At 44.9% G+C, this 26,617-nt stretch overlaps 1 protein-coding gene across 1 annotated transcript in view; it reads left to right on the top strand.

Annotated features, from left to right (window-relative positions):
* Positions 1–26,617, top strand: part of Dock2 (dedicator of cytokinesis 2) — a 419,530-nt gene that overhangs the window by 3,466 nt on the left and 389,447 nt on the right. The window contains exon 2 of the mRNA XM_052759023.1: positions 23,434–23,517. Coding sequence (XP_052614983.1) covers positions 23,434–23,517 — 84 coding nt within the window. The remainder of the gene's footprint in view (positions 1–23,433; positions 23,518–26,617) is intronic.

The following is a 26,617-nucleotide window of genomic DNA, read 5'->3' as shown; positions in this document are numbered from 1 at the left end:
ATAAAATAGTGACTCACATGACAAGACTCATTTTCTCATGTTTCTGGAAGCTGAGAGTCCAAGATCAAATCTGCCAGGAAGGTGGGTCTTCTGTGGCCTCTAGTTGATTGGCAGAGGGCCATTTACTGATTTACTGCATTTTTCCTTGGCTGCCCTCTTGGCACGCATACCTTCGCTGTCCCTTTATCTCCTTATAAGAACATTGGTCAGTGCCTCAGCTGAGTGTGCCGGGCTCTGCTGACTCCCCATGGGAGACCTTGCCTTGGAGGAGATGGGAATGGGTGGGGTTTGGGGGGAAGACTGGGGGGCGGGAGGAGAGAGGTGAGGGGAATCTGTGGTTGGTATGTAAAATAAATAGAAAATCTCTTAATAATAATAAAACACACACACACAGAACATTGGTCAGAATAGGTTAGGTTAGGGCCTCACAATAAGGGGCTTCATTTTAATTTATTCAGCTCTTCAAGAACTTGCTCCAGATATAGCTCTCTTCCAGAACAGTAGAGATTAGGACTCTAGCCTTTATGTTTTAAGGAGACACAGTTAAGTCCATAATAGATCATGTGTGGTCTCTGCCATGGAGGTCAGGGATTATAAGTGAGGCCTCAAGGCAGGGGTCTTCAGATTGAGAGCTAGGATAGAAAAATATGTTTGCCCTGAAGTGGGCCCCTTAGACAAATTTGTATGGCACCTCTCTTATGCTCCTAGGGAGGGGAAGAAAATCTCCTTTCTCTCCCTGTCTTGGCTAGTGCCCTGTAAATTATACAAAGGACAGATGAACAGGAGAAAAATGAGCAGAAGGTGGTTAGCATGCACATCATGCTAGTGCAGGGGGCATCCAGGAAGGAGCAGCTCAGGGCTGCTTTGAACATGCCCTTATATGGCAGCTCCACAAGGGGAGAGTAGAATCTCAAAGAAGTGCCTGGATAAAAGGAATGGGTATGGGCTTCCAATGGAGGCCGACTCAGGATAGGGACTCTCACTCAGTAAAGCCTGTCTTGGAGCCAACTTTCTATGGTTTTCATGGCCACAAAAGGCCTCTGTGGGCGAGCATTTACGGCTGTCCTGTTTTTCTAACTACTCGATTTTTCTCATATAAGGAGTGGTCCTCCGAAGCTTCCTTTTGCAGTTCTTGAGTCTCACTTTCTTCTAGCTTAAAATAACCAATTTAAAGTGGCATAATTGAGGGATGGTGTATTTTGATTCCTTAAAGGTGAGATGTTTGTCCTTACAACTTGTCTCCAGCTGAGAGGTGAGGAATGATCTTCCCCGAGCTTCTTTTGCAGGTGCTGATGATGGCTGGCATTTTGGGGTATTTCTTGGCTCATCAGTACCATCACCTCCATCATCACCTGGCATTCCCCCATGTCAGTATGCCCTCACCTTTTCTTTTTTAATGAGAACACTGAGTCCTATTGGATTAGAGGAAAACATAGTGACCTATTTTAACTTGATAACTTCCGGAAAGACCATATATTGACATGAATTCACATTCTAGGATAGTGGGAATTAGGACATTGAGGTTGCTCTGTTTTAAAGGGTTGGGACAAGACTCAAATCCTAACAGGCTCTGCAGAAACAGAGAGAGATTCTTTCCTCTATTTCAGTGGGAAGGATGTGGAAGGGTTCTTGTCTACTTCCTAGTTCAAGGCTGTAGAGACACTTAGAGCCCAGAACCTTGGACAGAGCTGGTTTGGGCTGTTTTTTTGTTTGTTTGTTTTTTTGTTTTGTTTCCCTCCTGGGTCTTATAATGAAGGATAATATTCATTCAAATAGTTCATTTTAGGTATGTGTGATGTGTGGGCAAGTGATGCATTTCAAGGTTCAAGAAAATCACCTAGAAATTCAGGAAGTATGAGCAGTCAGGCCTCCTAAAGGTCATGAACTTGAGAGCCCTGAAAACATAGGCCTCCTTTCTTGACTTCCCAGCCTCTCTAAATACCTCAGTTCTGTTCTCTGGTTTATCCTCGCCACCTCCCTCTGGTTCCATCACTCTTTCTTAATTTTGGTATTCTCTAGCAACCCATCATGACCCCACCTGAAATCTGTATGACTGTGTGTTTTGACATCCAGTGAATCTTCTGTGTCCCAAGAGGGGACAGAATGGTGGCCTGTTCCATCTTTACAAAATGACAACCCGTAAAACAGGCCATGATTTTGAGAGGGAGCAAGGGGTTGATTCAAGAAGATTGGAGAGGAAAGGGAAAGGGAAACTAATGTAATTATATTTTAATTTAAAATATATGAAAGAGCAAAACCAAATCTTGTACTAGCACAGAAATGATTGCTATCTTGAATATCATACTTAGGAACTCAAAGCATTTATTTCAAAGTCTGTATTTACTGAAACAAAACCCCTTTCATAAAATCAATCAAAACAGCAAAATTATGTTATTGCTTCTTAATAAATATTTTGTTTTGATTTTTAAAAAGGCCATCCAAGTCACTGTCAGCCTAAGAACAGGCTCCACTCTACTCAGGGTGCGGCCCCTGTCTGGTTCAATTTCTGATGGCTATAGTCAAGTCACTGACTTGTTACTCTTCTAGCTAGAGGTGTGTGGAGGGGAGGATGCTGTCTGCATAGGAGGCAAACACGGGACGTGCTTCACTAACAGCCAGAGTGAACACTCCTTCAGAGGAGTCGGCTCCACTCCTGTAGTCGGCAAGGCAACGGGAAACTTGGCACTCACCTGCTCACTCACTAGTTCATTCTTCATTTATTTCCTGCATATTTGCTTGACGTTTCCCAAGTCCCAGGCATCATGTTAGTCCCTGAGGCTATGGGAATTAGCCCTACATGGTCCCTGCCCTTTAGGAGCTTATAGTTGGTAATGAAGACAAAGGAACTTGGTGGGTCAATCACAAGCATATAGTTAGAAACTGTGCCGTGTTCTGTTGAAATAAATGAATACTTTTCCATGCATGAGTATATTGTGGAGAAGAGTTTTAACATGGACCATCAGAGCAGATCTCTGAGCAGTGGGAATAGAATTCTAAAGAGAGGCCTGGGGGGCATCTCGGGAAAAGAGGATAACTGTATCTTGGGACCAGTCCCCAAATATTCGTCTGGTGTAACAGAAACACAGGGACTGAAAAATGCAGTTCCTTCCCGATGCTAATTCTTTGGTGCCTGGCCTCCTCCTTTGTGATGTTCCAGCAACTCTGGGTCATTTAGACAGACCCTTTAGGTTGGTTGATTAGGTCCATGTAAGGAGATCATCCTACTACCTGGATATATGGGAGCCTCATGAGTCAATGTCCAGCTAGGCTCCAACCATTGTGTCTAGGTCTGAAGGAGCTTTGGTGAAAGGTGCATTTCCCAAATTCCGCTTTCTCCTGAGTCCAGCATCTTCGGTGGTTTTGCTGTATTTTGAGACAGGAAGTGTAGTGCCATAATGTTCTGCTCATTTCTGGGTGTCTGGATTTGCTCCTACTTTTATTATGTGTACAGTGTTCTGCCTGCATGCCAGAAGAGGGCGCCAGATCTCATTACAGATGGTTGGGAGCCACCATGTGGTTGCTGGGAATTGAACTCAGGACCTCTGGAAGAGCAGCCAGTGCTCTTAACCTCTGAGCCATCTCTCCAGCCCTTGCTGCTACTTTTAAAGCTTGAAGGCCTTTAATCATCAATCACGCATAGGCACCTGGTCTGTATTTGGCAGCCTATACTGAGCAAATGTGGGATGATAATGTTCATTGTTGTCACCCAACTCTAGAGGAGTCTGTGCAGAGATACCTCAAATGTCCCCTCTAATAGGCACTTGCTCCCTCCCTCCCTCCCTCCCTCCCTCCCTCCCTCCCTCCCTCCCTCCCTCCTGTAATTGGTGTGAATTGAACAGTAGTCAGGCTGACTCAGTGAGCCGCTGAAGACATACTGTATTTTGTTCTCAGAGAAGTACATCCATTCTCTCCCTGTCCCAACAAAGATGCTGGTGGCTTCTGCACTGGTTTGATTTCACAGTAGCAGAAACTGGGCCTGGAGGAGTGGGATGTGACTGACATATGGATGGATACTGATGCAGATTTCTCTCCAACAACTGCTCAGAGAATTCAGAGTTCTGACAACACACGGCCCTTAGGTCAAAGGCTACACTATGTCGAAGTGACGAAGAGACGGGGGTTCTTGCTACATTATAACATGGCAGAGGGTGACATGTGGTGGGGCAGACCCTCAGACACCCTGACTGGCATGATCAGCTGCTGCGGTGACAACAATGGTTCCAGCTAAATGCTGAGGTTTTGCCTGGTGTCTGTTACTTTTCTATTGCTCTGAAGAGACACTATAACCAAGGTGACTTATAAAAGAAAGAATTTGCTTTGGGGCTCCTGGTTCCACAGGATTAGAATCCATGATCATCACAGCAGGGACCATGGCAGAAGTCGTGCAGACATGGTGCTGGAGCAGTAGCTAAGAGCTTACATCCTGATCTGCAAGTTGGAGGCAGAGAGAGAAAGTGAACTGGGATTGGTGTGGGCTTTGGAAACCTCAAAGCCCACCCCTAGTGACACACTTCCTCCCACAAGGCCATCCTCCCTAATCCTTCCCAAGCAATTCCACCAACTAAGCACCAAGCGTTCAAACACATGAGCCTTTAGGGTCCATTTTCATTCAAACCACCACACCTGGCAAGTGGCTGCAGCAGTAAGGGGTTTCCTAAGGGAAGAATATTCTGGTTGGAAAGCAGATACAGGGCAAAGGATGCCTCAAGGAGGAAGTCCCTTTGATGTGTAGGAGGCCAGGGTGGTTGGATCAGGAGTGGAAGTGTAAGGATGGATTCTGTGGGAGGTGGTAATGATGTGTGGGTATCACGGGGACTTCATAGTTGATGGAAGATGGCGTGAGGCATTTCAGGGGTTGGAGCAGAATCGAGAAGTGCCACATCTTACACTTGGGCTGACAGTTTTATAAGTTGTGACAAAAAGGGAGCTAGGTATCATAGCAGAGAGGCTGGTGAAACGGTTATAGCAGTGACCTAGATATGAAGGGGCAGTGGCTCAATATGAAGGCGGCCGTAGGTGTGCTGACATGGGCCTCACTTCTGGACAGATGCAGTGTAGGCGGAGCAAGTGGGCTTTCCTCATAGATTAGACATGGGTATGAGAAACAAAGAGGAGTCCAGGGTGGTCCTAAGGCTTCCGGCATGAACAACCGAAAGTGCCAGAACAGTGTATGGGATTTCTCTCCTCGTTCTGGATCTAAGTTATCACCAACCTCCTTATAAAGAGGGAGTTGCCTCACCCTTTCACAGCGTGGTGCGTTTAGAAAGGTGTGTGTTACTGTATCCCAACCTCACCAGCCCCCAGGAGGTGGGCTTTTTTTTTTTTTTAAATTTACCTTTACAGGTGAGGGGACTGAGGTGGAGAAAGGTTTCCAGCTCGTTGTAGGTTCTTTTGGAATCACACCTCAGCTCTTGTGCTTTGCCACTTTTTGCCTGCACCGTGGTCCACTTTCTATTGCTATAACGGAACACATAGACTGGGTAATTATTTAAGAATAGAAGTTGATTTAGCTCCTGTTTTTGGAGGCTGGGAAGGCTGACAACTTGGCATGGGCATCTTCTCAACATCTACTGAGGGTTCTTGCTGCTTATTAACATGGTGGAGGATACCACACGACGAGGCCAAGCATGTGTTAGTACTCAATTCTTCCTTCTTTTGTTTAAAGTAACTCATGATATCTTGGGGTCTACGCTTAAAATGTCATCTAATCCTAATACAAAAATTTGGGGATTACATTGCCAACCCATGGGCTTTTGGGGGACACATTGTCTATGAATTATATAAATATACATTGCCTTTCCCAGTAGGTGAACCACTCTGAGGGCAGAGCTCCATTGGAGATTCATTCTGGGTCCATCCAGCCCAAGAGTAATAGGAAGATGGGAGGCCAGAGAATCAATTGTTTAACAGTGGGTTCCCTTGAGAACCCAGCAGAAGCTGCCAGCCCATCTTTCTAGAAAGCATGCGATTGTGCAGTCTGTGTTATTCATTCATTCATTCCCATCTCTGGAAGCTAGTCAGGGTTCCTGAGAAAGTGTGGTATGTTCCCACTCTGTAAAGTGCTGCAATGGATACAGCCAAGGGTCTCTGTTCCAAAGTATGAATTCTTGGACTCAGGAACTGCCACCAGCCAGAAAAGGGTTGTCACAGTCTATTCAGATCAGTTCAGCAGCCCCTGTTGGGAATGAATAGTGGATACAGCATCCCTGCCTTGGGGACTGCAGTCCAGCAGTAAATCTCTGCAGGAGGCAGCAAATAGCAACACAGTCACTATTAATCTCCTGTTTCTCAGGTTGGGCTGGTGGACCCCTTGCTTTGCATTACCATGACTCCCGATATCACTCCCATCACATTCCGCTGCCATCTTCTGTTGAATTGTCTAGGACCCTTCATAGACTATGAGCTCCAACAAGGCAAGACTGACCCTCTGCCTGGTGTAGTTGTATAAGATGCTTCTTTAGTTGTTGTTGATTGGATGCATGGATGTGCAGAAGGATGAGTAGATGGATGGGTACGTGGATGGACAGATAGGTGGATGAATGGATAAATAGATGGATAGATGAGGGAGGGACCAGGGAGGTAGAATTCGAAGTTTTCCCATTTCTAGGCCTCACAAGGTTCAGATGGACTGAGTTACCCATCTTGCCTCCATCTTCTCACCCCACCCTTTCCTTCCAAGAGGCTCTGTCCTTAGAGAGCACTACAGCTCTTGAACTCCTTTTTGATGCTGAGCCCTTACAGTTGGCCACTGGACCAAGGCCACTTGTTCCCACCCTGGAACTCTGTTAAGATGGCCCTGCAGTGTCCTCACTCATCACACTGACTTCCCCCACCTCCCTGCCCTCGCCACCCCTCCACCCCTTTTCCTCTGCCCCTTGCCTGTGCTCTGCTCCTCCCTCTCGCTCTAGTCTCACTTCCCTCCGAGCGCCTTCTGCCCTCTGAGAGCACGGCGCTGCTGTGCCTGGCAGCTTGGCAGTACAGTGCTCACACAGCTCCTTGCTTCTCCTATGTGTGGATCCAGGAGAACCAGAGCCATTTACCTCTCTAACTTGCAGGATTCACCAGATTGCCAGAGACTTTGAATTTCTGTAAAGAGGGCTGATGTGGTTGATTTTGTTGTAGTCCTTCTTCCTAACTCTATAGTTACAGGTGAAAGTAAGGCTCTGTATGAGGGCGTGAACGCCTATGCTGTGGGAATGTCCACATCATGTTCTAAGCAGGATTTACCCATGTTGGCCCAGCTGATACTGTGAGTTAGGGATGATTCTTTGGTACAGGACTATCTCTTCCATTATACAGTTGTGCATCAGTCCATTTTTCTGTTGCTTTAACAAAATACTCAAGGCAGAATACTTACAAAGAAGAGAGGTTTGTGTAGGTCACAGTTTAGTAGGTGGAAATCTGAGACTGATCATTGGCTTTGTCTACTCAGCAGCAGGTGAGGACCTCAGGGTCACCTGAGCCCCAGTGGTCAGAGTAGAGACAAGCAAAGAGAAGCCAGAGACTGGGAAGGGGCCACGTGGCTCTTTTAATAACAACTTTCTCTGGACAAACAAATAAGTCCCATTTCCAAATGCAATGCTTCAGTGACCTAACCCCCTTCCACTGGACTCTGCCTCTTGAAGGTTCTACCATTTCCAGGGTTGCATCATCGAGGCACCACCTCCAGTGTGTGAGCCTCTTGGTACAAGCTCAGTCCATGTGTAAACCATAGAGGATGGTTAAACAGCATCTCTGGCCTCTACCTATTAGAAAGTACATTCAGCCTTCTACCTGGCCCCAAATTAGGGCAAAGATGAGTACTACTGGAGGGGAAAACAGCCCCCAGCTGAGGAGCTCTGGATTAGAGAACTCATCATTGGAATCGCACCCTAATTTCTATTTGCTAGGTGGGATCACTTTGGCTCACTGAAGACTACACAATGATGTGCGGGCCCAAGGGCTGTTGTCATGACCCAGTGAGGGCCTTGGAGCCCCCCCCCCCCCCCCCCCGCCAATAGCTCAGATGACAGGCCCATCTTTGTAAGAGGTGGAGTATGCAGTGGTGGAGATCAAATCTCTGAGGCCAGTCTGCTTGCAGAGAAATCCTGGCTTGGCTCCTTCCTCACCATAGCATCTTGTGCTTAATCTTGCACTGCCTCAGTTTCCTGATTTGTAAAGTAGAGAAAACACTTAACACCCATCAACAGTTGTATGGCAAAGATTTAGTGGAGGGGAGCTGTGGTTCTCTGAGGTTTGGTGAAGGAACTTCTCCCCCTCCCTTTTTTGGTTATCTGTCTCATTCTCTTGCCCTTCTGCTATCTCTTCTTTCTCTTCCCTCTTGCCTCTTCTTCCTCTTCCTCCCCTCCTCCCCATCTGTCTCCCAGGCTGGGGACCATCACAAGTCATTTGCTGCATTGTGTGTGGGTTTGGAGCTCTGCTCGTGCCTGCAGTTGCCCTCTCTGGAGCCCTATCAGGGTGTTGCTCTGGTGTTGTCCCTGCCCACGGACTCCGGCACATGGCTCGTATGTGTCACTGAATGCATTGCCCACTTGACCCTGGAGATGTGCCCATTGGTTCGTTCCATTGGAGAAGCTCTCCAAAGCCCAGCTCAGGCTCTGGAAGTGAGGTTTGGCCCATTGCATTCTCTCTCATTCCCCTATTGGGTTTGTTCCTCTTATACAGCCACTTGTCTAAATTCTATTAACACTTCGTGTTGGCTGCAGCTTCTGTTTTCAACCATGTCAGCAAATGCCAGAGCCTCAAATGAGGTCCAGACTCATCCTGAAGTGCACTTGATAGCAGCTGTGCTGGGTCAACATCTCTTGAAACAATCTCAAGACATTCAAGAAAAGACTTACCTGTCCTTTGTCTTCATTCATACCCCATCCCTTCATCAGGTATTCATGCAGAGCCCAGTAAATATTAATTCGTCCAATCTGTATTCATGCAGAGCCCAGGAAATATTACTATACATCTACTGTAGGCCAAGTGATGTTCTTGGCATTTGGAAGTCAGCATCCTTGTGCTTCAGGGAAGATAGGATATGAACAAGTCTAGTGTGTACAGAATAAGTCATGATGTCAAGAATGAGCTGGTCAGAGAAGCAAAGACTTTGGAATCTGTGGAGTTCAAATCTACCCTCCATAGCAGCAGTTCTCAACCTGTGGGTCATGACCCACTGGAGGTCACATATCAGATATCCTGCATATCAGATGTTTACATTATGATTTATAACAATAGCAAAATTATAAGAAGCAGCAACAAAATAATTTTATGGTTGGAGGTCACCACAACATGAGGAACTGTATTAAAGGGTCTCAGCAATAGGAAGGTTGAGAATCACTTTTCTACAGCTTTCTAGTGGTGTGACGGCAGACAAGTCCTTCCTTTCCCTCCCCCCTCCTTTCCCCTCCTCTCCCCTCCCATTTGGCTAGGGCATCACACATCACTCGCTAAGCTGGTGCTCTACCATTAAGTTACATCCTAGTCTGGTTCGTGAGGTGTGGGGTTTCTTGTCTTAGATGGGTGACAATACTTTGGAGAGTTACCCTGATGATCAAATGAAGTGACGTGAATGAAAGGCCTTTGCTTGTCTTTTCCCTCACCACAGCTTCAGTTCTCAGAACAGGAGTTAGCACCCAGGAGATGCTCCTGTGTCTGTCCCTTAAGGAAGTCACAGTGTCTGTGCTTGGCCTATGACAAGACTCGGTAAATGTTAAACAACCACTTTCTCGGAAAACTGTGTGCTGTGGCTAGAATTTACACATCTGGATTGCCTGTCTGTCTGTCTGTCTACCAATCTATTTAGCTTTCTTTCTGATAGGTAAGTGTGTACCCTTCTTCCTGTGCCTTCGTTTCCTCACTTGTATAAACAAGGGGAAATATATTGATTTCCTAACATGTACATGACATAGAGACAAGACACTTATGGTATCTGTGAGTCACAGGGCTATCACAATGACGTTCAATTTTACCTTGTTTCTCTAGATTTTTAAAAATTATGTGTATGAGTGTTTTCTCTGCATGTCTGTCTGTTTACCACCTGCATGCCTGGTGGGAGGAGGCCATCAGAAGAGGGCATCAGATCCTCTGGAATTGGAGTTACAGATGATTGTGAGCCACTACGTGGGTGCTGAGAATTCAACCTAGGTCCTTGGGAAGAGCGATCAGTACTCTTAACCACTGAGCCATCTCTCCTGCACCTGGGTTTGAATTCTTGATGAGCAGAATACTGTAGTATCTTCAGGAAGAACTGGGGTGGAACCAGTGGGCTCCGTTTCCAAGGCTGATAGGCATCCCATCAAAGCCTCACAATAGCTGTTGTAAGGATTGCCAGTGTGGGGTTTCTATATGAGTCCCTGCTGGAGTTGGTGGCCCCAGTCCTTGGGAACACCCCTTTGATCCTTAGCTGTGGGGACAACGTCTTCATGGGCTCTCATTGACTTCTTGAGGCTGGGGTTCCTGGGTGTAGCACTTGATACAGGAAATGCTCAGGTCCTCTGTGTGGAGCTAGATACCTGTGATGGGTCAGGCAGGGGACAGGACCATCTGTGATGAGGAGGCTAGACGGGGATCTGTAAGTTGACTGGGGACCAAGGCTGTGGGTAAACTCCCCCACTTGCCTGTGTCAGTGGCCATGATATCAGTGGCCCTTGTTCTGAAGTGTCTTTGCCTGCCTCGTGTTTGTTTATTTGTTCATTGTGTGTGTAAGTGAATGTCAAGGCTCTAGTGTGGAGGTCAGAGGACATCATATGGGAATTATTTTCCTGGGGGCGGAACTCAGGTGATCAGGCTTGGCTGTAGAGGCCTTTACCCACCAAGCCACCCCAGCAGCTCCCGTTCAGATGATGTTTGGCCTTTTCATTGCAAAGAGGCTGTGCCTCTTTGAGTGGGAACAATTGGGCCTTCCCTCAGCCTGGTCAAAACCGAACAGAGATAAGCAGTCACACTCACTCAAAGGGTGGTGTTCTGCCCTGGAGTTTCCTGTTAGTCATTTAGAAAATTGAACAGAAGTGGGGACTGGTGAGCAGAGTCACTTCCTTTGTCTGTTTCCCCTACTAAATGAAGCTTTGAGAACAGAGGTCCTCAAGCAAAGGGAGGATGGCCTTATGTGTGGCATCATTTACTTTCCTATTTATAACCAGTGAGTCCCTCGGACCGATACATACGCCCCATTGGAGACCCAGTTTGAAAATGTTTTTGAGACATCTTAAGTTGACAGATTTGAACTCTCTTGGCTGAAATGAGTAGGCAGAGTGTGAGGGAAAGGACTCTGGACAAAAGCCACAGGACACTGAGCAAAACTCAGTGTGCCCCGCCCTCCAAGTATCTGTGTGCTGACCTGATTTGCTTCATAGGCAAACCCCCATCTGGGTGGTTTCCTTCAGGGGAAACCACAGTTGATCCTGCAGCCCTGTCAGCTCCAAGGCCGAGTCTCAGGGCCAACCTCTGCGTTGGGGGAGCAGAGTCAGTGCGGAGCCTGTTTAGCAAGGACACTGGCACACTGGCATGTGCCCAAGTGCCAACAGCCAGTGCAGGGAGAGGACTGTAAGCTGGGCCATGCGGGGAGGGAGTGGAGAAGCCTCTGGGTCCCCGGGGCTCTCTCCAGACTTGCTCTTAGACAAAGGATTAACTTCACTCAACGCTGACCCTCTGTACCACTGACTGCAAACTGCTGGAAAGTGGAGTTAAAGGTCACATGAAGCTGGGAAGGAGTTAGTGGTGTTCTGAATAGCTGGCTTTTGCAGATCTCGTACTACTGCATGAAAGAAATGTGACACACATTGATTGAGCTCTTACTGTGGCTGGATGTGCAGTTCAGCCTTTTGTGACTAATATTGGGTGGGCCTTTTAGGTATCTTTTGACAGGAAATAAAATCAACTTCATTGAGAACAAGGGTGGCCGCATGGAATCTTGGCTAACTGGGACTGCAAAGGAGGGGACAGGTGCTAGAATGCACTCCCAGGTGGGAGGCTTTAGATTGCAGGTGGTATGCGGTCACATCATTTGCTCATCCGGAGCTGTGACTGACTGTCTTGTAAGAAAAGGGACTGGGTGTTGTCTCAATCTCTAGGTTATTTAGAGGAAGCAGGAAGTCTCAGAATGGTTAGTAAGAGCCAGCGAATCATAGCTGGTTTGTTCTTCGGAGTGCCCGTGCTGTGTAGCCCAGGTCCCAGGATCAGCTGCAGACATGCCTGAGACCAGAGAGGACATCCTAGTGTCCTTCAGTGGGAGCTGGAGCTGCTGAGGCCCAGAATGAGGGACTCTCCTGTTCAAGCAGGCTGTCTGGATTACAGAAGGATAAAGTGGGGCAGACACACACTCAGGCGGGCAGGCCCCAGTCAGGTTCGGTCCCAGTTTCACGGGTCTCTTGGTCTTGTGTGGTGTGCAAGCTGAAACTGGCACACGGTGGCCTTGAGCTTGAGGCCAGAGCCATAAAGAACCGAACTGACCACTTGAGCTGGGGTCTGAGACCCTGCCTCATGCTTTCTAAGCTTCTCCATCTCTCAGGCCTTTTCATCGCCATTCCTGAGAACACTCTCAAAGGGAGGTTAGGGGGAAAGGGCACACCTCGCACTGGACCCCATGTAGTATCCTAGTAACCTTGTCTGATAGATACCATTAGTATAGTCCTTGTAAGAACATGAGACCCAAGGAGGTCACGCTGCACAAAATGGCAGGACTGGCATCTTTCTGAGTCACTCAGTTCTCTTTGATGTGGTTGTGGGGGGGCATATGTTATAGAGGTGGGAGGGTAAAGAAGAAGAGAAGAGAGGAGAGAAAATGAGTTGGGAGAGGGTATCTGTGATGCAGAATAATCACTCAGGATGTGCACAGGGTCAGGCATGGTGCAATGCACCCTTAGCTCAGGCACTGCGAGACATTGGGTAACTTTATTAATCTCTGTTCCTCCTTTGACATACGGACATGATTCTTCCTACTTGGTGACAGTGCCATGTGGATTAGATAAGTAAATGTGTAAGAGGAGAGAGCTTCGAACAGTACAAGGCAAATATCTGACGAACACAGGTTCTTGTCAGGGTCAGCATCAGTCCACACTCCCTCCCAGGTAAGTGAGGCCTAGTTACATACAGTCTCTCTCTAGGAACCCTGACCTGTGTAAAGTGTAATTTACTCGCTTGGTTCCCCACATGCCTTTCTGGGTAGTCAGAGCTGGCATAATGATGCCTTCTTTAAGACAGAGAGAGGAAGTCCGGCCTGCAGCTGGCAGCTGCCAAGGCAGGTGGGAGGTGCCTGTGGAAGCCAGGCTGCCTGAGTCCCCTGCCAGGTTACTGATGACCTTGCATCACTGAAAGAATGGTCCATACATGGCCACCATCTCTCTAGTCCCTGGCTTCCCGAGGCCCAACATTCTTCTCTGCTCTCCTGCTCACCAACACACACTTCTCCCTTCCAGCAGCACCTCAGCACGCTTCAGGTGCTTGGTGCACAGTTATTTCTTGGTAATTTTGACTGAACACACACATTCTCAGCTTGCCTCTTTTAACCATTCTAAGATGCACAGTTCGGTAGTACTGACCACAGCTACATCTCCAATGCCTAGCTGTATAAGAGTCTCATTTCTCCAGATGAATCTAACACCCACTGAGCCGTCACCCTTCAGTCTGCTTCAGCGGTCATTTAACTGCTTGCCCCCTCTGCCTTTCTGTTTCTGATCTTTCCTATAAATGGAATGGAGCAGTATGCGGCTTTGGGGTCTGACTTCTTTTACTTGTATGATACTGTTCTAAGGCCGTCTGTTCTGGGGCGTGTACTTGCAGCTTGTACCTTTATCTAGTTAAATAGTATTCCATTGTGTGCATATAGTGCATTTAGTTCATACAGCTACTGATAGATATCTGGGTTGTTTTGATCTTTTAACTTATGCTAATAGCATCCAATGAAAATTCATGAGAAGGTTTTTTTGTTTGAACTCTTGTTGACAATTTTTGGGTGTGAGTTGGGAATGGAATTCCTGGGTCCCATGTTAATTCTGCTTGCCTTTGAAGACCAGACACACTGTCCCCTAATTGCTACACATGTCTTGTACCCATACTAAGTTTTGAGGATTCCAATTTTTCTGCATCCCTTTCAAACACTAAAAGAACAATTATGGTCACACCAGTGGGTGTGGGGTGGCATGCTGTGGTTCTGATTGGCAGTTCCCTAATGACTTTAATGCTGAAGATCTTTTCATGTGCTCTTCGGTATTTGTGGGTCTCTGGTGAAATAGGTTTTTAATTCCTTTGTCCATTTGCAAATTGGTCTGTGTTGTCTTTTTGTTGGTAATATGGAAGAGTTCTTTATAATGGCTGGAATGGTCTAGACTTTTACTATAGATCTGAGTCTCTGCAGTAACCACTGCCCATTGCAAAGAGCAGCTATAGATATGGCTGCATTTTATGGCTATTGATATAGATACCTAAATGAACTTTGATGGCATGTCTACTTAGTAAAGCAACAGGAGTAGGTTCTCCCCTAAGGTCTGCAACCTCCCCACCCATGAGCTCTTTGGTTTTTGTTTGTTTTTGAGATTGCAATTTAATTATAACATTTCTCCTCTTCCTTTCCTAACCCCCCATACTCCTTCCCACCCTCCTTCAAATCCATACCTTCTTATTCATTAATTGTTATTGCATGCATATATATGTTTATATATCCATATATATTCCTAAATAGAACCTATTTAGTCCATATTATGCTATTTGTATGTCTGTTCTTAGGGTTGACCATTTGGCACTGGACAACCTATTGGTATGCTCTTCTCTGGAGAGGGTTGTCTCTCCTACTCCCAACTTTCCTCAGTTGTCTGTATTTTTGGTAGGGTTGAGGCCTTCTAGACTTTTCCTTGTCCACTTTGGCATGTCTGTTGGTTTGTTCAACTCACATTGGGCCAGTCATGTTGGTGAGATTTTATGTGTGTAGCTTCTAACATTAACAGGAGATGAAATCTCGTAGCAAATGCCTTGGTCCCCTGGCTCTTAGAATCTTCCCACTCCCTCTTTTTCGATGTTCTCTGAGCCTTAGATGCTGGAGGGTTTTGCAGATGTCTCCATTAGGACTGAGCTCCACAACTCTGCATTTTGAATGGTTGTGGTTTTCTGTAGTGGTCTCTGTCTGTTGAAAAGGGAAGTTTCCTTGTTGAGGGGTGAAGACTACAGTTATCTGTGGGTATAAGGACAAATGTTTATAGATTGTTGTTAGGGATTATGCTGGTTGAGTAAATTAGTGGTTGTAGATTCTCCACTAATAACCACGACTTCATTAGCATTGAGTAGATAGCTAGGTTTCAGATACCAGGCATGGTGTTCCTTTTGTTGAGCAGGTCTTGATCCAATTAGAGAGCTGTTGGTTACCTCCAAGGTGTGTGCTGCTGCTGCACCCGTAGGGTTACTGTGCCATGCTGGCCATCGATGTGCTGCATAGGCGTTGTAGATGGATAGGACTGTTGGTTGCCTCCCTCCTTTGGAAGCTTGCTGGGCACCTTCTGGTACCATGAAGCTAGTCTTTAGCGAGGAGGCATCCAGGTCAGCTCCAACTTGGGAGCCTCTGGGCCCTGTTTCTGAAGTGTGTGCTGTCTTCAGCAAAAGGGACTTACCTTTTACTTCTAGGGAGTAAGTAAGGGCAACAGCAAAAGGTTGTATGGGGACATACAACCCTAGACAGTTCTGGCAAACAACTCAAAACAGGGCTTCTCATGTCAGGTATTGGGGTTTTTGTTAGGTGTTCTTTGGCTCTTGGAGGTGGCACCATCAGTCCAGATGATAAAAAGCTGGTTAAAACTAGATATGTATATTTATACACTGAATTATGTACATTGTAGGTTTTTTTGTTTTTTTTGTAAATAGTTAATACTATGATTCCTTGTATTACAGTACCAGGCATGAGTTCCCTCCTATGGAGCAGGCCTCAAATCTAAACAGAAATCAGTTTGCAATCCCTGTAAGAGTCATCTCACCATTACACCAGTGGGTTTATCTTGCCTGAATGGTCATTATTGTAGAATGCAGGGTCCACCACTGGGTAAGACCGTTGGTGACATTTCTCTTCCATCAGCCTGCAGAGCACCACTGGCTACTGTGAGAGCTAGCCAGCAGGGAGGAAGCTTCCAGCTCTGTTCCAACTTGCTTTCTCTATGTTCTGCAACCAAGTATGTCCTGGGGTCTACCACAAGGTCTTGCTATCTAGTTCTGTGAGCAACCAAGAGCAATGGCAATGGCCTGTATCATTGGGGGGAGGGACTCTGGAACCTCCCTGGTCACCGACTCACAGGGAGTTATTCTGTGCTTGGTGCTGGGATGTTTGCTTAATAACCTACAGCTTGTAGATGAACATTATCCACTTTTGTAGGGTGACTCTGTCCAAACTCTTTTAAAAAATTACATTTTTAATTAGCTTACAAAGTAGTGGGTTTCCATGTGGCCTTTTCATGCATTCTTAGCTTTGATTGACCCTTCCCTTCACCTTTTCCTCCTCCCTACCCCTGTATTAACCTTTCTACCCACAAATTCTCCAGTTGTGGACTTTAAGATTACCTATCTATTAAGTGTTTTCTACTGTCTGATTGCTCTTAAGGCCATTTCCCCTCCCTCTTTTGGGACATTTCTAGCTTCCTGATTTCTACAAACACTCTGACTTAACACACAAACCTACAGATTAAAAACTAGGATCCACATAAAAGACAAATGTGAAGGTATCTGTGTGTCTGAGCCTGGATACCTCAGTGTAATTATCCAGCTGTATCCATTTCTTCCTAAAATGACATCATTCCACTTTCTTGGTAGTGGACTTAGATGCACAAAGGTTTTAAAATTTTGATGAAGTCCAAATATTCTTTCTAATTTTTAGGTAACAGATGCTATTTTATACATCTTAGTTAGGGTTGTGATGAAACACCAGGACCAAGGAAACTTATAAAAGAAAACATTTAACTGGGGGCTTGCTTACAGTTTCAGAGGGTTAGTCCATGACATCATAGTGGAAGGCGTGGCAGCAGGCAGGCATGGCACTGAGTAGCTAAGAGCTATCCTGACCCACAGGCAGCAGGTAGAGAGAGTGAGTTAGATTGGGCCTGGCATGGGCTTTTGAAACCTTAAAGCCCACCCTCACTGACACACTTCCTCTAACAAGGCCACATGTTCTAATCCTTCCTAAACAGTCTACCTACTGGGAACCAAACATTTAAATATACGAGCCTATGGGGCCCTTCTCATTCAAACCACCACATTGTCTATCTAAGAAACCATGGCCAGCTCAGATCATGAACATGTACAGCTATGCTTTCTTCTAAGAGTTTTAAAAATACATATAATTTCGAGTTAATTTTTAAAGGTGTAAGATGAGCCCCTGTTCTAGTTAGAATATGAAATGTCCCTCACAGACATACATGATGGAAACGTGGTCATTGATTTTAGAAGGTGATGCTGATTTTAGAAGGTGGTGCCTAGCTGACAGTGGTCCTTGGGGAACTGTTTCTTGTCTATGGCACCTTCCTCTTTACTGTCTGTTGTGAGGTTAGTGGACCCTGCCACATCCTTCCATTGCCATGATGCTCTGCCTTACCACAGACCTGGGTGTCACGGAGCAAAGGACAGGGAAGGAGAGTTCTGAAACAGTGAGCCAAAATGAAACTGTTTGTGAAAGCTATTTGTCATAGCACGAGAGATATCTGAATCATGTGGCAACAGATTTCTATGTTTTAGGTGAAGCTATTCTGCATATTGCTAACTTGTTGACTTTTTTTTTATCATAAAATGTTGATAAATTTTGCAAATGCCTTTTCTTCATTAATTGACATGATCATGTAATTTTTTCCTTTATGCTATTGATACAAACATTTTTCTTTTATTGTTTTGGATATTGAACCATTCTTGCATTTCTGGGGAAATTCCTACTTGTCCATGGTGTCTTTTTAATATGCTGCTAGATTCCATTTGCTAATAATCTCTTGTGTATCTATATCCACAAGGGATATTGGTCTTTACGTGCAAATTCTTGCTGGTAAGCCAAGACTACCCATAATGCTTTGTGAAGTATTTCCTCCTTTCTATTGTGGAAGAGTTTGAGAATAGGTATTCATTATTCCTAAATATTTTATAAAATTCATGTTGACGTTATCTGACATTGTGTTTTCTCCTTTGGAGTGTGTATGTATGTGTGTGTATGCACATGTATGTTTTCTATGTACATATTCATGTGGGTTTCTACGTATGTTTGCATGTGTGTGATGGCCAAAAGTCAATGCCAGGTGTCTTCTTCAGTTGGGCTTTGCCTTACCTTTTTGGAGACAGGTTCTCTCTGCATCTGGAGCTCACTGACTGAGCTAGCCTGGCTGGCCAATGAACTCAAGGACCTGACTCTCTCCACTTCTTCCAGGCCTGGGCTTGCAGATGCATGCTACCCACACTTGACTTTTTGCATTGGTGCTAGACATCCAGACCTAGGTTTTCATCCTTGCTCATTAGGTACTTTACCAATGGAGCTATCTCCACAGGACTTTTGGGAGGTTTTTGATGACTGAATTTTGCTTTTTCATGAGTCAATGCTGGTAGTTTGTTTCTAGGGATGAGTCCATTTCATCTGGGTTATCTCATCTTTTGGTTTATGAGTGTTGAAAGCCTACTCTTATAAAGCTTCTTTGTTGATTGAGCTGGCTGTAAGGGGCAGTAGGCAAGGCAGTAGCTAGAGAACCATTGTCTTATAATCCCTTTCCTTTCTGAACCGTTGGTGGTAGTGTCCTCACTGTCCCTCTGACTTTGGTAACTTGAGGCCTCTGTCTATTTTTAGTTTACCCGCCTGTTTATCACTTCAAAGGAACAAATTCTGGTTTTCATTGCATTCTGTCCTCTAGTCCACTCCTCATTGCTTAATATGTATTATTTTATTTTTAATTTGCTTTTCTTTTGTTAGTTGTTAAAAAGTAGAAATATAGGTAATTAATTTGAAGTCTGTGTTGTGTTTCAAGGTAGATACGGCTATGAAATTTTCTAATCATGCTTTTTGTGGTATTCATGAGTTTTGGGAGGTTGTGTTTTCATTTTAATTTGTCTGAAAAGATTTCCTAGTTTTTCCTGTGCATCTGTTAGTCATTTTACTTTTGCCTGTGCTTTTTACACTCATTCGTGACTTTTCCAGATTTGTTTCTGAAGGAATCTCTAGCTTTATTTCTCTGTGGTCACAAAAGGTACTTTTCATGACTGTAGTCATTTTGACTCACCGAATCTCGTTGTGTGGACTAACTTGTGGTCTTTGGTGTAAAATGTCTGTGTGCCTTGAGAATATGGATTCTGTTGCTCTAGAGGGCAGTGTTCTACAGATGTTGGTCAGATCCAGTTGTTTGTGGTGTTGGTCAATTCTTCTGTTTCCTTTTTGACTTTGTGCCTAATTTTTCTCTCCACTGCTGATAGCAGGCCGATGAGATCTTCAGCTGTGGTTGAGGAACTGCCTGTCTCTTTAATTGCATCAATGTTTGCTAATACATTTTCCTGTTCTATGGTTACGGATGTCTGTATTTGTAACTACCCCCCTTAGTGTGTGGACCCTTTGCCACAGAGTGTTCTTCTGTCTCATCTATTAAATTTCACTTAAAGTCTATGTGTCTACTATCAGTACACCTACTGCCGTTCGTTTTTGTTTCCTGTGGGCATAGAGAACATTTTCCCCAGCTTTTATTTTTTTAACATCAAACCTACTTGTGCACCTAAAGCAAATCTCTGGAAACAATATGTAGTTGGATTGGGATTTTTTTCACGTTATATTTAATTTTTTTTCCTTTTGCTATTCATGTTTTAGCAAGGGTTTCATTATTTCTTGTTCACACCTGTGTACCTTTATACTTTGTTTTTATTTGTCTCTCTTTCCTATTTGTCTATTTTTTTTCAAATTCTGGTTTCCCTTTTTAAATGTTTTAAAAGTTATTTAACTTTTTAAATTATTTATTTTTATTTTTTATGTGTGTGAATATTTTGTTTGTACACCACATGTGTACAGTGCCTGGAGGGGCCAGGAGAGGGCGTCAGATCTCCTTGGAACTGGGGTGACAGATGGTTGTGAGTTGCCATGTGAGAGCTGGGAATCAAACCAGAGTATTCTGGAAGATGGTTGGTGCTCTTAACTGCTGAGCCGTCTCTCTAGCCCCTAAGTTTTTTGTTAGTGGTTAATTAATTACCTTTGTTTAAAACAATCTAGTCAGAGCTGGTATTAGCCGTATTCCATAGCATATGCCCTGCTCTGTTCCAGCATGGCCTGGAATTGCCCTTTATGTTACGTTACAATCACGTCTTCACATTGTGTACCCATTATCAAAGACACATGATCATTATTTTATGTCTTTCTCAGTCATATCAGTTCATTGAGACTGTAATCCATTAGCTATGGGTTCATTTTTTTAATCAGTTTTTTCATTTCTTAATTTTCTCTTCATTTTTGAAGGAAAATCTTATTAGCTATGGAATTCTCCGTTTGCTGTTGTTTGCCCCTTTTAGTCCCCTAATCCCCGTCATGGTTTTTAAACAGCAACCGTGTTATGATCTCATTAAGATCCTTTGTGTTTCTTCGCTGCCATTGAAAATTCTTTGTCTTTGTGTAAAACAGTTGGACTTCAATGCGTCTCAGTGTGCGATGCTTTGGATGCTTTGCATTTATCCTGCTCTCGTTTCATTGTGTCCCTCGCAATGGAGACTTGCATCTTCCATTAAAGTTGGGTGGTTTCTGACCATTACGTCTTCGTTTTTTTTTTTTCTGCCTGCTTTTCTCTCTCCTCTCCCTCTGGAGCTCCCATTATGGGAATGTCGATCATTTGGCTGCCAGCATAGGTCTCTGATTGGTTCGCTTTTGTTTGCCATTTTCTCTCAGTGCATCTTGGTCTGATTTGATCTCAGCTGCCCTGTCTCCAAGATCACCGATTTTCTCTCCCACCCTATTGACTATGCTGTTGAATTTCTTTGACAAGATTTTTTTTTTTGTGTGTGTGTGTATTTGCTATTGTTGTCTCTGCCCAGAGTTCCTATTTGATTTCTTTGTATAATTTTTTGAGGTAAGTTCTCACTATGAAACCACACTGGTCTTGCTCAAACCTGTGATCCTCCTGCTTCAGCCTCTAGTGCTGGGATTGTCGCTCCACACAACCACAGCCAGCTCCATTTTGTAATTTCTATGTCATCAGTGACGTTCTTTGGTCCAGAGTCACCATTCTTGTTTCTTGTCTTTGTGTCCTATTTTCCTTCAGTTCTTCAAACAAATGTCAGACGGTTGACTTAACCCTTCATCTCCCAAGTCTAGTATTTGTCCTTTTTCTTGTTCAAATTTTAAAATTTATTCTTTCCCATGAACTGCCCATACCTCATTCCTTCTTAACATACCTTATAATTTGGAATTGAAACTAGATATTATTATGAATATTTGAATATTAATTATGATGCTCTAGCTGTGGGAGACATGTTCTCCTCCTTACCCAGAGCCTGCTGCCATTGCTTGAGATGAGTGGCAGTGTTTGGATGGTTAGTTGCTTTTAGAAATATTTTTATGGAGACTGTGCTGTTTATTGTGTGTAGACTAAAGACTCTAAATACCTGGAGTCAAAAGAGAGTGGGGAAAGCCTGGTCTTTGCAGCTGGCTCAGTGTGCTGGCATGCCTTCAACATTTACTCAGGCTTCTGCAACTCTGCTAAGTCTGATTTCCTGCCTGCATGGCTGTTGAGACTCAGTCAGAGCTGAGAGTTCAGGGGTTTCTCACCCTAACTTCCTGCCTGCTTGGCTGTTGAGACTCAGTAAGAGCTGAGAGTTTAGGGGTTCCCTCACTACCCCCTCCCCACCCCCGCCTATGCCCAACGCTCATGCACAGTCTTGGAAATTCCTTGCTGTAGATGAGTGTCTTTCCAAGCCATTATTCTTGGAAGTCTTTCAGCCCTGATCCTAAACTCCCAGGGTCTGGGGAAGACATTTTATTGTTGTTTTTAAAGTTTTTGCCCTGGTGGGTGGAGGTAGTTGTCTTTAACGATTTTGAGATTGGTCACTATAGAGTTGTTTCTGTGAGTGAGTGTTCAGAGCTAGAGATGTAAGTCATGCAGGGAACACACACACACACACACACACACACACACACACGTGTCAAAACTTTTTGAGACAAGGTCCTTCTGCTGTTCACAGATCAGGAACCTATGTCAGAGACTCAGGCAGCCATCATCAAGACTGCCATGGAGAAAGGAGACCATGACAGTGATACTGTACAGCTCACCCTCCCTTGCAATAGTGTGGGCGATCTCATGTTCCAACCAACTAGAGGGGATCTCTGACAATTCCTGGCCCCAGGAACCAATAGTTTGGATGAGAATGTAGGTTCCCTTGGTGATTTTTGCAATCTCCCTTCCCCACACTCCCACGCTGGGGACTGAACCCAGGACCTTGCATTTGCTAAGGAAACACTCTATTATGGAGCCGTAGATGGGAATGCATTCCTGAATGTTAAGCACTCCTCTATGAACCCTATAATCATTGGGAAACACTGTGATTGTGGCCTGCAGGAGCCTGAAGGGTTTGTTTTGGTGAGTTCTGGGTTGGCTGTACTTGGGTAGGAATCAGGTAAGACAGATTGTATAGCTGTCCTTTGTCATGACAAAAGGCCCGAGGTAACAACTTCAGAGGAGGGGGCGTCTATTTTGGCTCACAAAAGCAATTTTGTCCACCATAGGAGGAAGACATAGCAGAATGGCTGAGTCTGGGTGCTTGGGAGCTTCTGGCAATCACTTGTCATATCCGAATGGATTAGGAAGCAAAGACTGGAATTAGAGAAGGGCATAGTCAAAAGGCCCACCCCTAGTCACCTGTTTCCACCAATCAGGTCCAACACCCTAAAGACTCACAACCTTCGAAACAGTGTCAGAATCTGGCAACCGAGCTTCCAAACCATGAGCCTACTTATTAGACATAGATGATCATGTGACAACAGATAATGGAGAGCCCTGCATGTTGGGATTTTGTTGCTAAGATGGAGTAGATGGGGAGCAGGAGGCAGCCCAACTTAGAGGTGAGAGTGTGGAAGCTGATCAGAGTTTCCTGGCATTTCTTGTCTTGAGGACTTTGGGCAGAATGTCTTCATTTCCTCTTCTGGGCTCATGGCTCCTGCCGCACAATGGGCTGCTGTGAGGAGGGAAGGAGAAGATACACAATCTCATGCCTGGAGCACAGCAAGGGGCCAGATGTGTGGATGGTATGAGCAGCCTCCTGGTTGCCAAGGTTATAGTGCAGGACCAGAGTGGTAAGAGGTCAGGTTCGGTTTAAGTTAAGTGGGTCTGGATTGATGATTGAAGTAGGCAGATGGCTTTTGCACTGGCTTTCTGTAGCCCATGTGGGTTTCCTAAGTGTGAGATCGACTCAAGGCAGAGGCAGCAAAGTGGAGCAAGGAGTCAAGATACCTAGAGGTCTCACTGACTGCCTTCATGTTCCATTTTACAGCCATCTACAACTTCCAAGGCAGTGGAGCCCAGCATCTCACTCTACAGATTGGCGATGTGGTACGAATACAGGAGACCTGTGGAGGTGAGTCATTATTACCTATGTACCTCTCACATGTTGGTTCCTTCACTGTAGGAACCCAGGCACTTACAGTACTCTCTCTAAACATGCATTTGCATAACATGTTTAAACACATCTTGCTAATTTAGTGCAGTCAGCCCTTTGTGCCCATGGGTTCTGCGTCCATGGGTTCAACCAACAACAGACAGACAATATTGCATCTGCAAAATGTATATTCAGTTCTTGTTGTTACGCCATAAACAATACAACACTATGATTATTTGTATGACATTGCCACACATTAGGTATTAGAAATGGCATAGAGATGATTTAAAATATGTGAGGACCTCCATATGGTCTACATAGATATAGTACCATTTTATATAAGGGGCTTAAGCCTCCGTGGGCTTTGGTGCAGCAATCCTGGAGCCAATCTCTCCACTATTTTGAGAAATGACTGCAATTAGAGTTTACTGAACAAAAAAAAAAGTGCTTTATTATTTTAGGAATGTTAGTTTCGTAACAAAGACCTAACTGGCTGACTTGATGGTTGCTATGCTCTGCATTTGCCACAGTCAGGGGACTATGGGATTTTGGGCCTGTGGATCTTTCTAGATGTAGTTCTTTATTAATATGTACACTATTGTAAAGAAAAATAAGCATCATCAAGATGCAGGAGGGTGCTGTAAATTATCCTCCTGACTCCAAGACAGAGGCTGTGCCTTACAGAAGTGTTATGTAAATGCAGCTCCCCATGGAACCAGGGCCCAAACTGGGGCTGTGTGCTGGGTAAAGTGGCAGCTCTTTCCTCCTGCAAAGCCATGAAGCTAAAAGTGTATGTTGAGTTCGGTTCACCCATGATGGTGGTGAGAGGGGTGCATATTAATATTTCCTCAAACACTAATGGCCTTAGACTAACGAGACATGCAACTGAAAATTATCATCTGTGTTACTGACACACTTGATACTGTGGGTAGGACCAGTGTATAATAACTTAATGAGTCTGTTAATGTGGCACTGATGTTCAGCAGACCCTCCCATCCCACACGCCCAAGCTGGACTTCCAGAGTTCTCTCTTGCCAGGCCAGCCTATGACTCCTCCTGCACAGCAGATACAACGTATAAGGAATATGTTTCCTGTGGTTGGCAGGGCAGAGGAGGAAGAGGAGACTGGCCTGAAGCACATCTGTGCCATCTCCCAGTGAATCCATCAGATGAGGCCCTGGAAAGGAGTACAGGGTGGTAGGGACAGGTGTGCTGCAGGGTAGGCCTCTGCTGGCACACAGCAGCCAAGAGCCATCTTGTCATTTCCATAGACCAGACACTTCCCTCCATCCTGGAGAACACAGAATCCTACTCAGGCCTCACAGCAACCCACTAGATAGACTAGATAGACTGTGGTGCTGGGTGAGCTACATGAGGCTTCTGGGGCAGTGGAGCCTCAGCTCTCTCTGCAGATTTGTGCAGAGGCGCTTGTGCATGTATGCACAACAACATGACATTCATACAGACACCTATAACCTCCCAACAAAGATACACACATACGAATACACAGCTATGCACAGAAAAGCACACACAAAATCATACATAAACATGTATACATAAAAACAGGTGCGAACCAAGAAAACAAGCAAATGGAAAACTTTTCTTTGAGAAGGGTAATTTAGTATTTTGTATTTCAAAGCAGCTTTTAAAGGAATCACTGGAGAGAAATGAGACCTGCTTGCATGTGTTGTGTGCTTTGGTAGCATTCTTTTTTTGGTTACAGCTAATAGGATACCATGCACTGTTCAGTGCCCAGGACCAGGAAGCACCTCAGCATTGGCTTTTTAAAGATTTTGAACACAGAGGATGAGCGTGGTTCAGGAAGTGGGTAGGGAAATGGTGAGGAGTGGGTAGGTGAGGGGATACCTTCCTGGAGACTCAAGCCTGTTATTCTAAATTTACCACCCCTTCCCACTGTTATTTATTAAGTGGAGCTGTTTAACATGCGAGAGAAGCCATGAGGCATAACAAAACCCCCTATAAGAGTTTATTAAGGGAAGGGAATGGAAGGGGTGGGAATGACCGTGCAGGAAGAGAGGGAAGGTAGAACCTGCTTTTATAGGTCCCCCCTGCACATGCACGTATGGGCTTACATAACTACGTCATGCATGCCCATAGATTACATGACTCACGGATTACTAGATGTAAGGCCCTAGGATGACTAAGCATCTTGCCTGGCTACTGGACAGTGTATGCAGGGTCATGTAGCTGGGGGAGCGGCTAGGAATTCTAACATTCCAGACTCTGTTCTTATAAAATAAAATGGTGGGTGAACGGGAATGGAGGTGCCATGTCTCCCGAAACTGCTTCCAGCTGACTTAGTGGGTGTTGATTAACTTTAGGGGGTAGGGAAGGGGGCTTTTGAGACAGCCGGATGTCCTGAGGTAGTGGGTTGTCCTCTGCTGCTTTGGGAATTGTCCATCACCTTCTGCTGCTTCAGGCTCCGTGGAACTGTTTGTCACCACTTGGATCTAACTGTTGGGTCTGACAAGCTGAAGTGGGTCTGACCTGTCCAGGTGGATTCAAGTTGGCTCTGGAGCTCGGAAGAATTTTTCAACATATTAAGAAGCAGTCACAGGGAATTTAAATTTAAAATCTTGAGTTGGTAGCCATGATATTATAATGTTTAGTACTCTGCTATCAGAATTTTATTCGTTAGTGTTAGAGAGAGAGAGAGAGAGAGAGAGAGAGAGAGAGAGAGAGAGAAATCTGGAACATGTTTTTAACTTTTTAATTATTATTATTATCAATTAGGCTTTTTATCTTCACCTGAGACAAATCTTAAGGCACCTGTTTCCTTTATTATTGTAGCATCCAGAAGACACAGATGATCAGTTACTGAGGGCATTTAACAGTAATAGATTGTTATATTAAAGTCTTTTTTTTTCAGAGTCCAGACCCTTTTGAGTCTGGACTGTTACTGTTCTTTACTGCCTAGGTATATTTGATGGTCCTTGGCCCCTGGCTCTATGGTAGTCCTGTAACAATTAGCTGAGCAGTTAATTCAAAGTTTGAATATGTTATTAGAGGCACAGAGGGAAACTGATGCCTTGAGATCAAGGACTGAAATGTGAGAGGT

This window comes from Peromyscus californicus, unplaced genomic scaffold (genome assembly GCF_007827085.1).
Source record: "Peromyscus californicus insignis strain IS unplaced genomic scaffold, ASM782708v3 Scaffold_3__1_contigs__length_106647218, whole genome shotgun sequence".
In the NCBI taxonomy this organism is placed as follows: Eukaryota; Metazoa; Chordata; class Mammalia; order Rodentia; family Cricetidae; genus Peromyscus; species Peromyscus californicus.
Note: the sequence above shows the minus strand (reverse complement) of the source record. Positions and strands in the feature narration are given on the sequence as shown.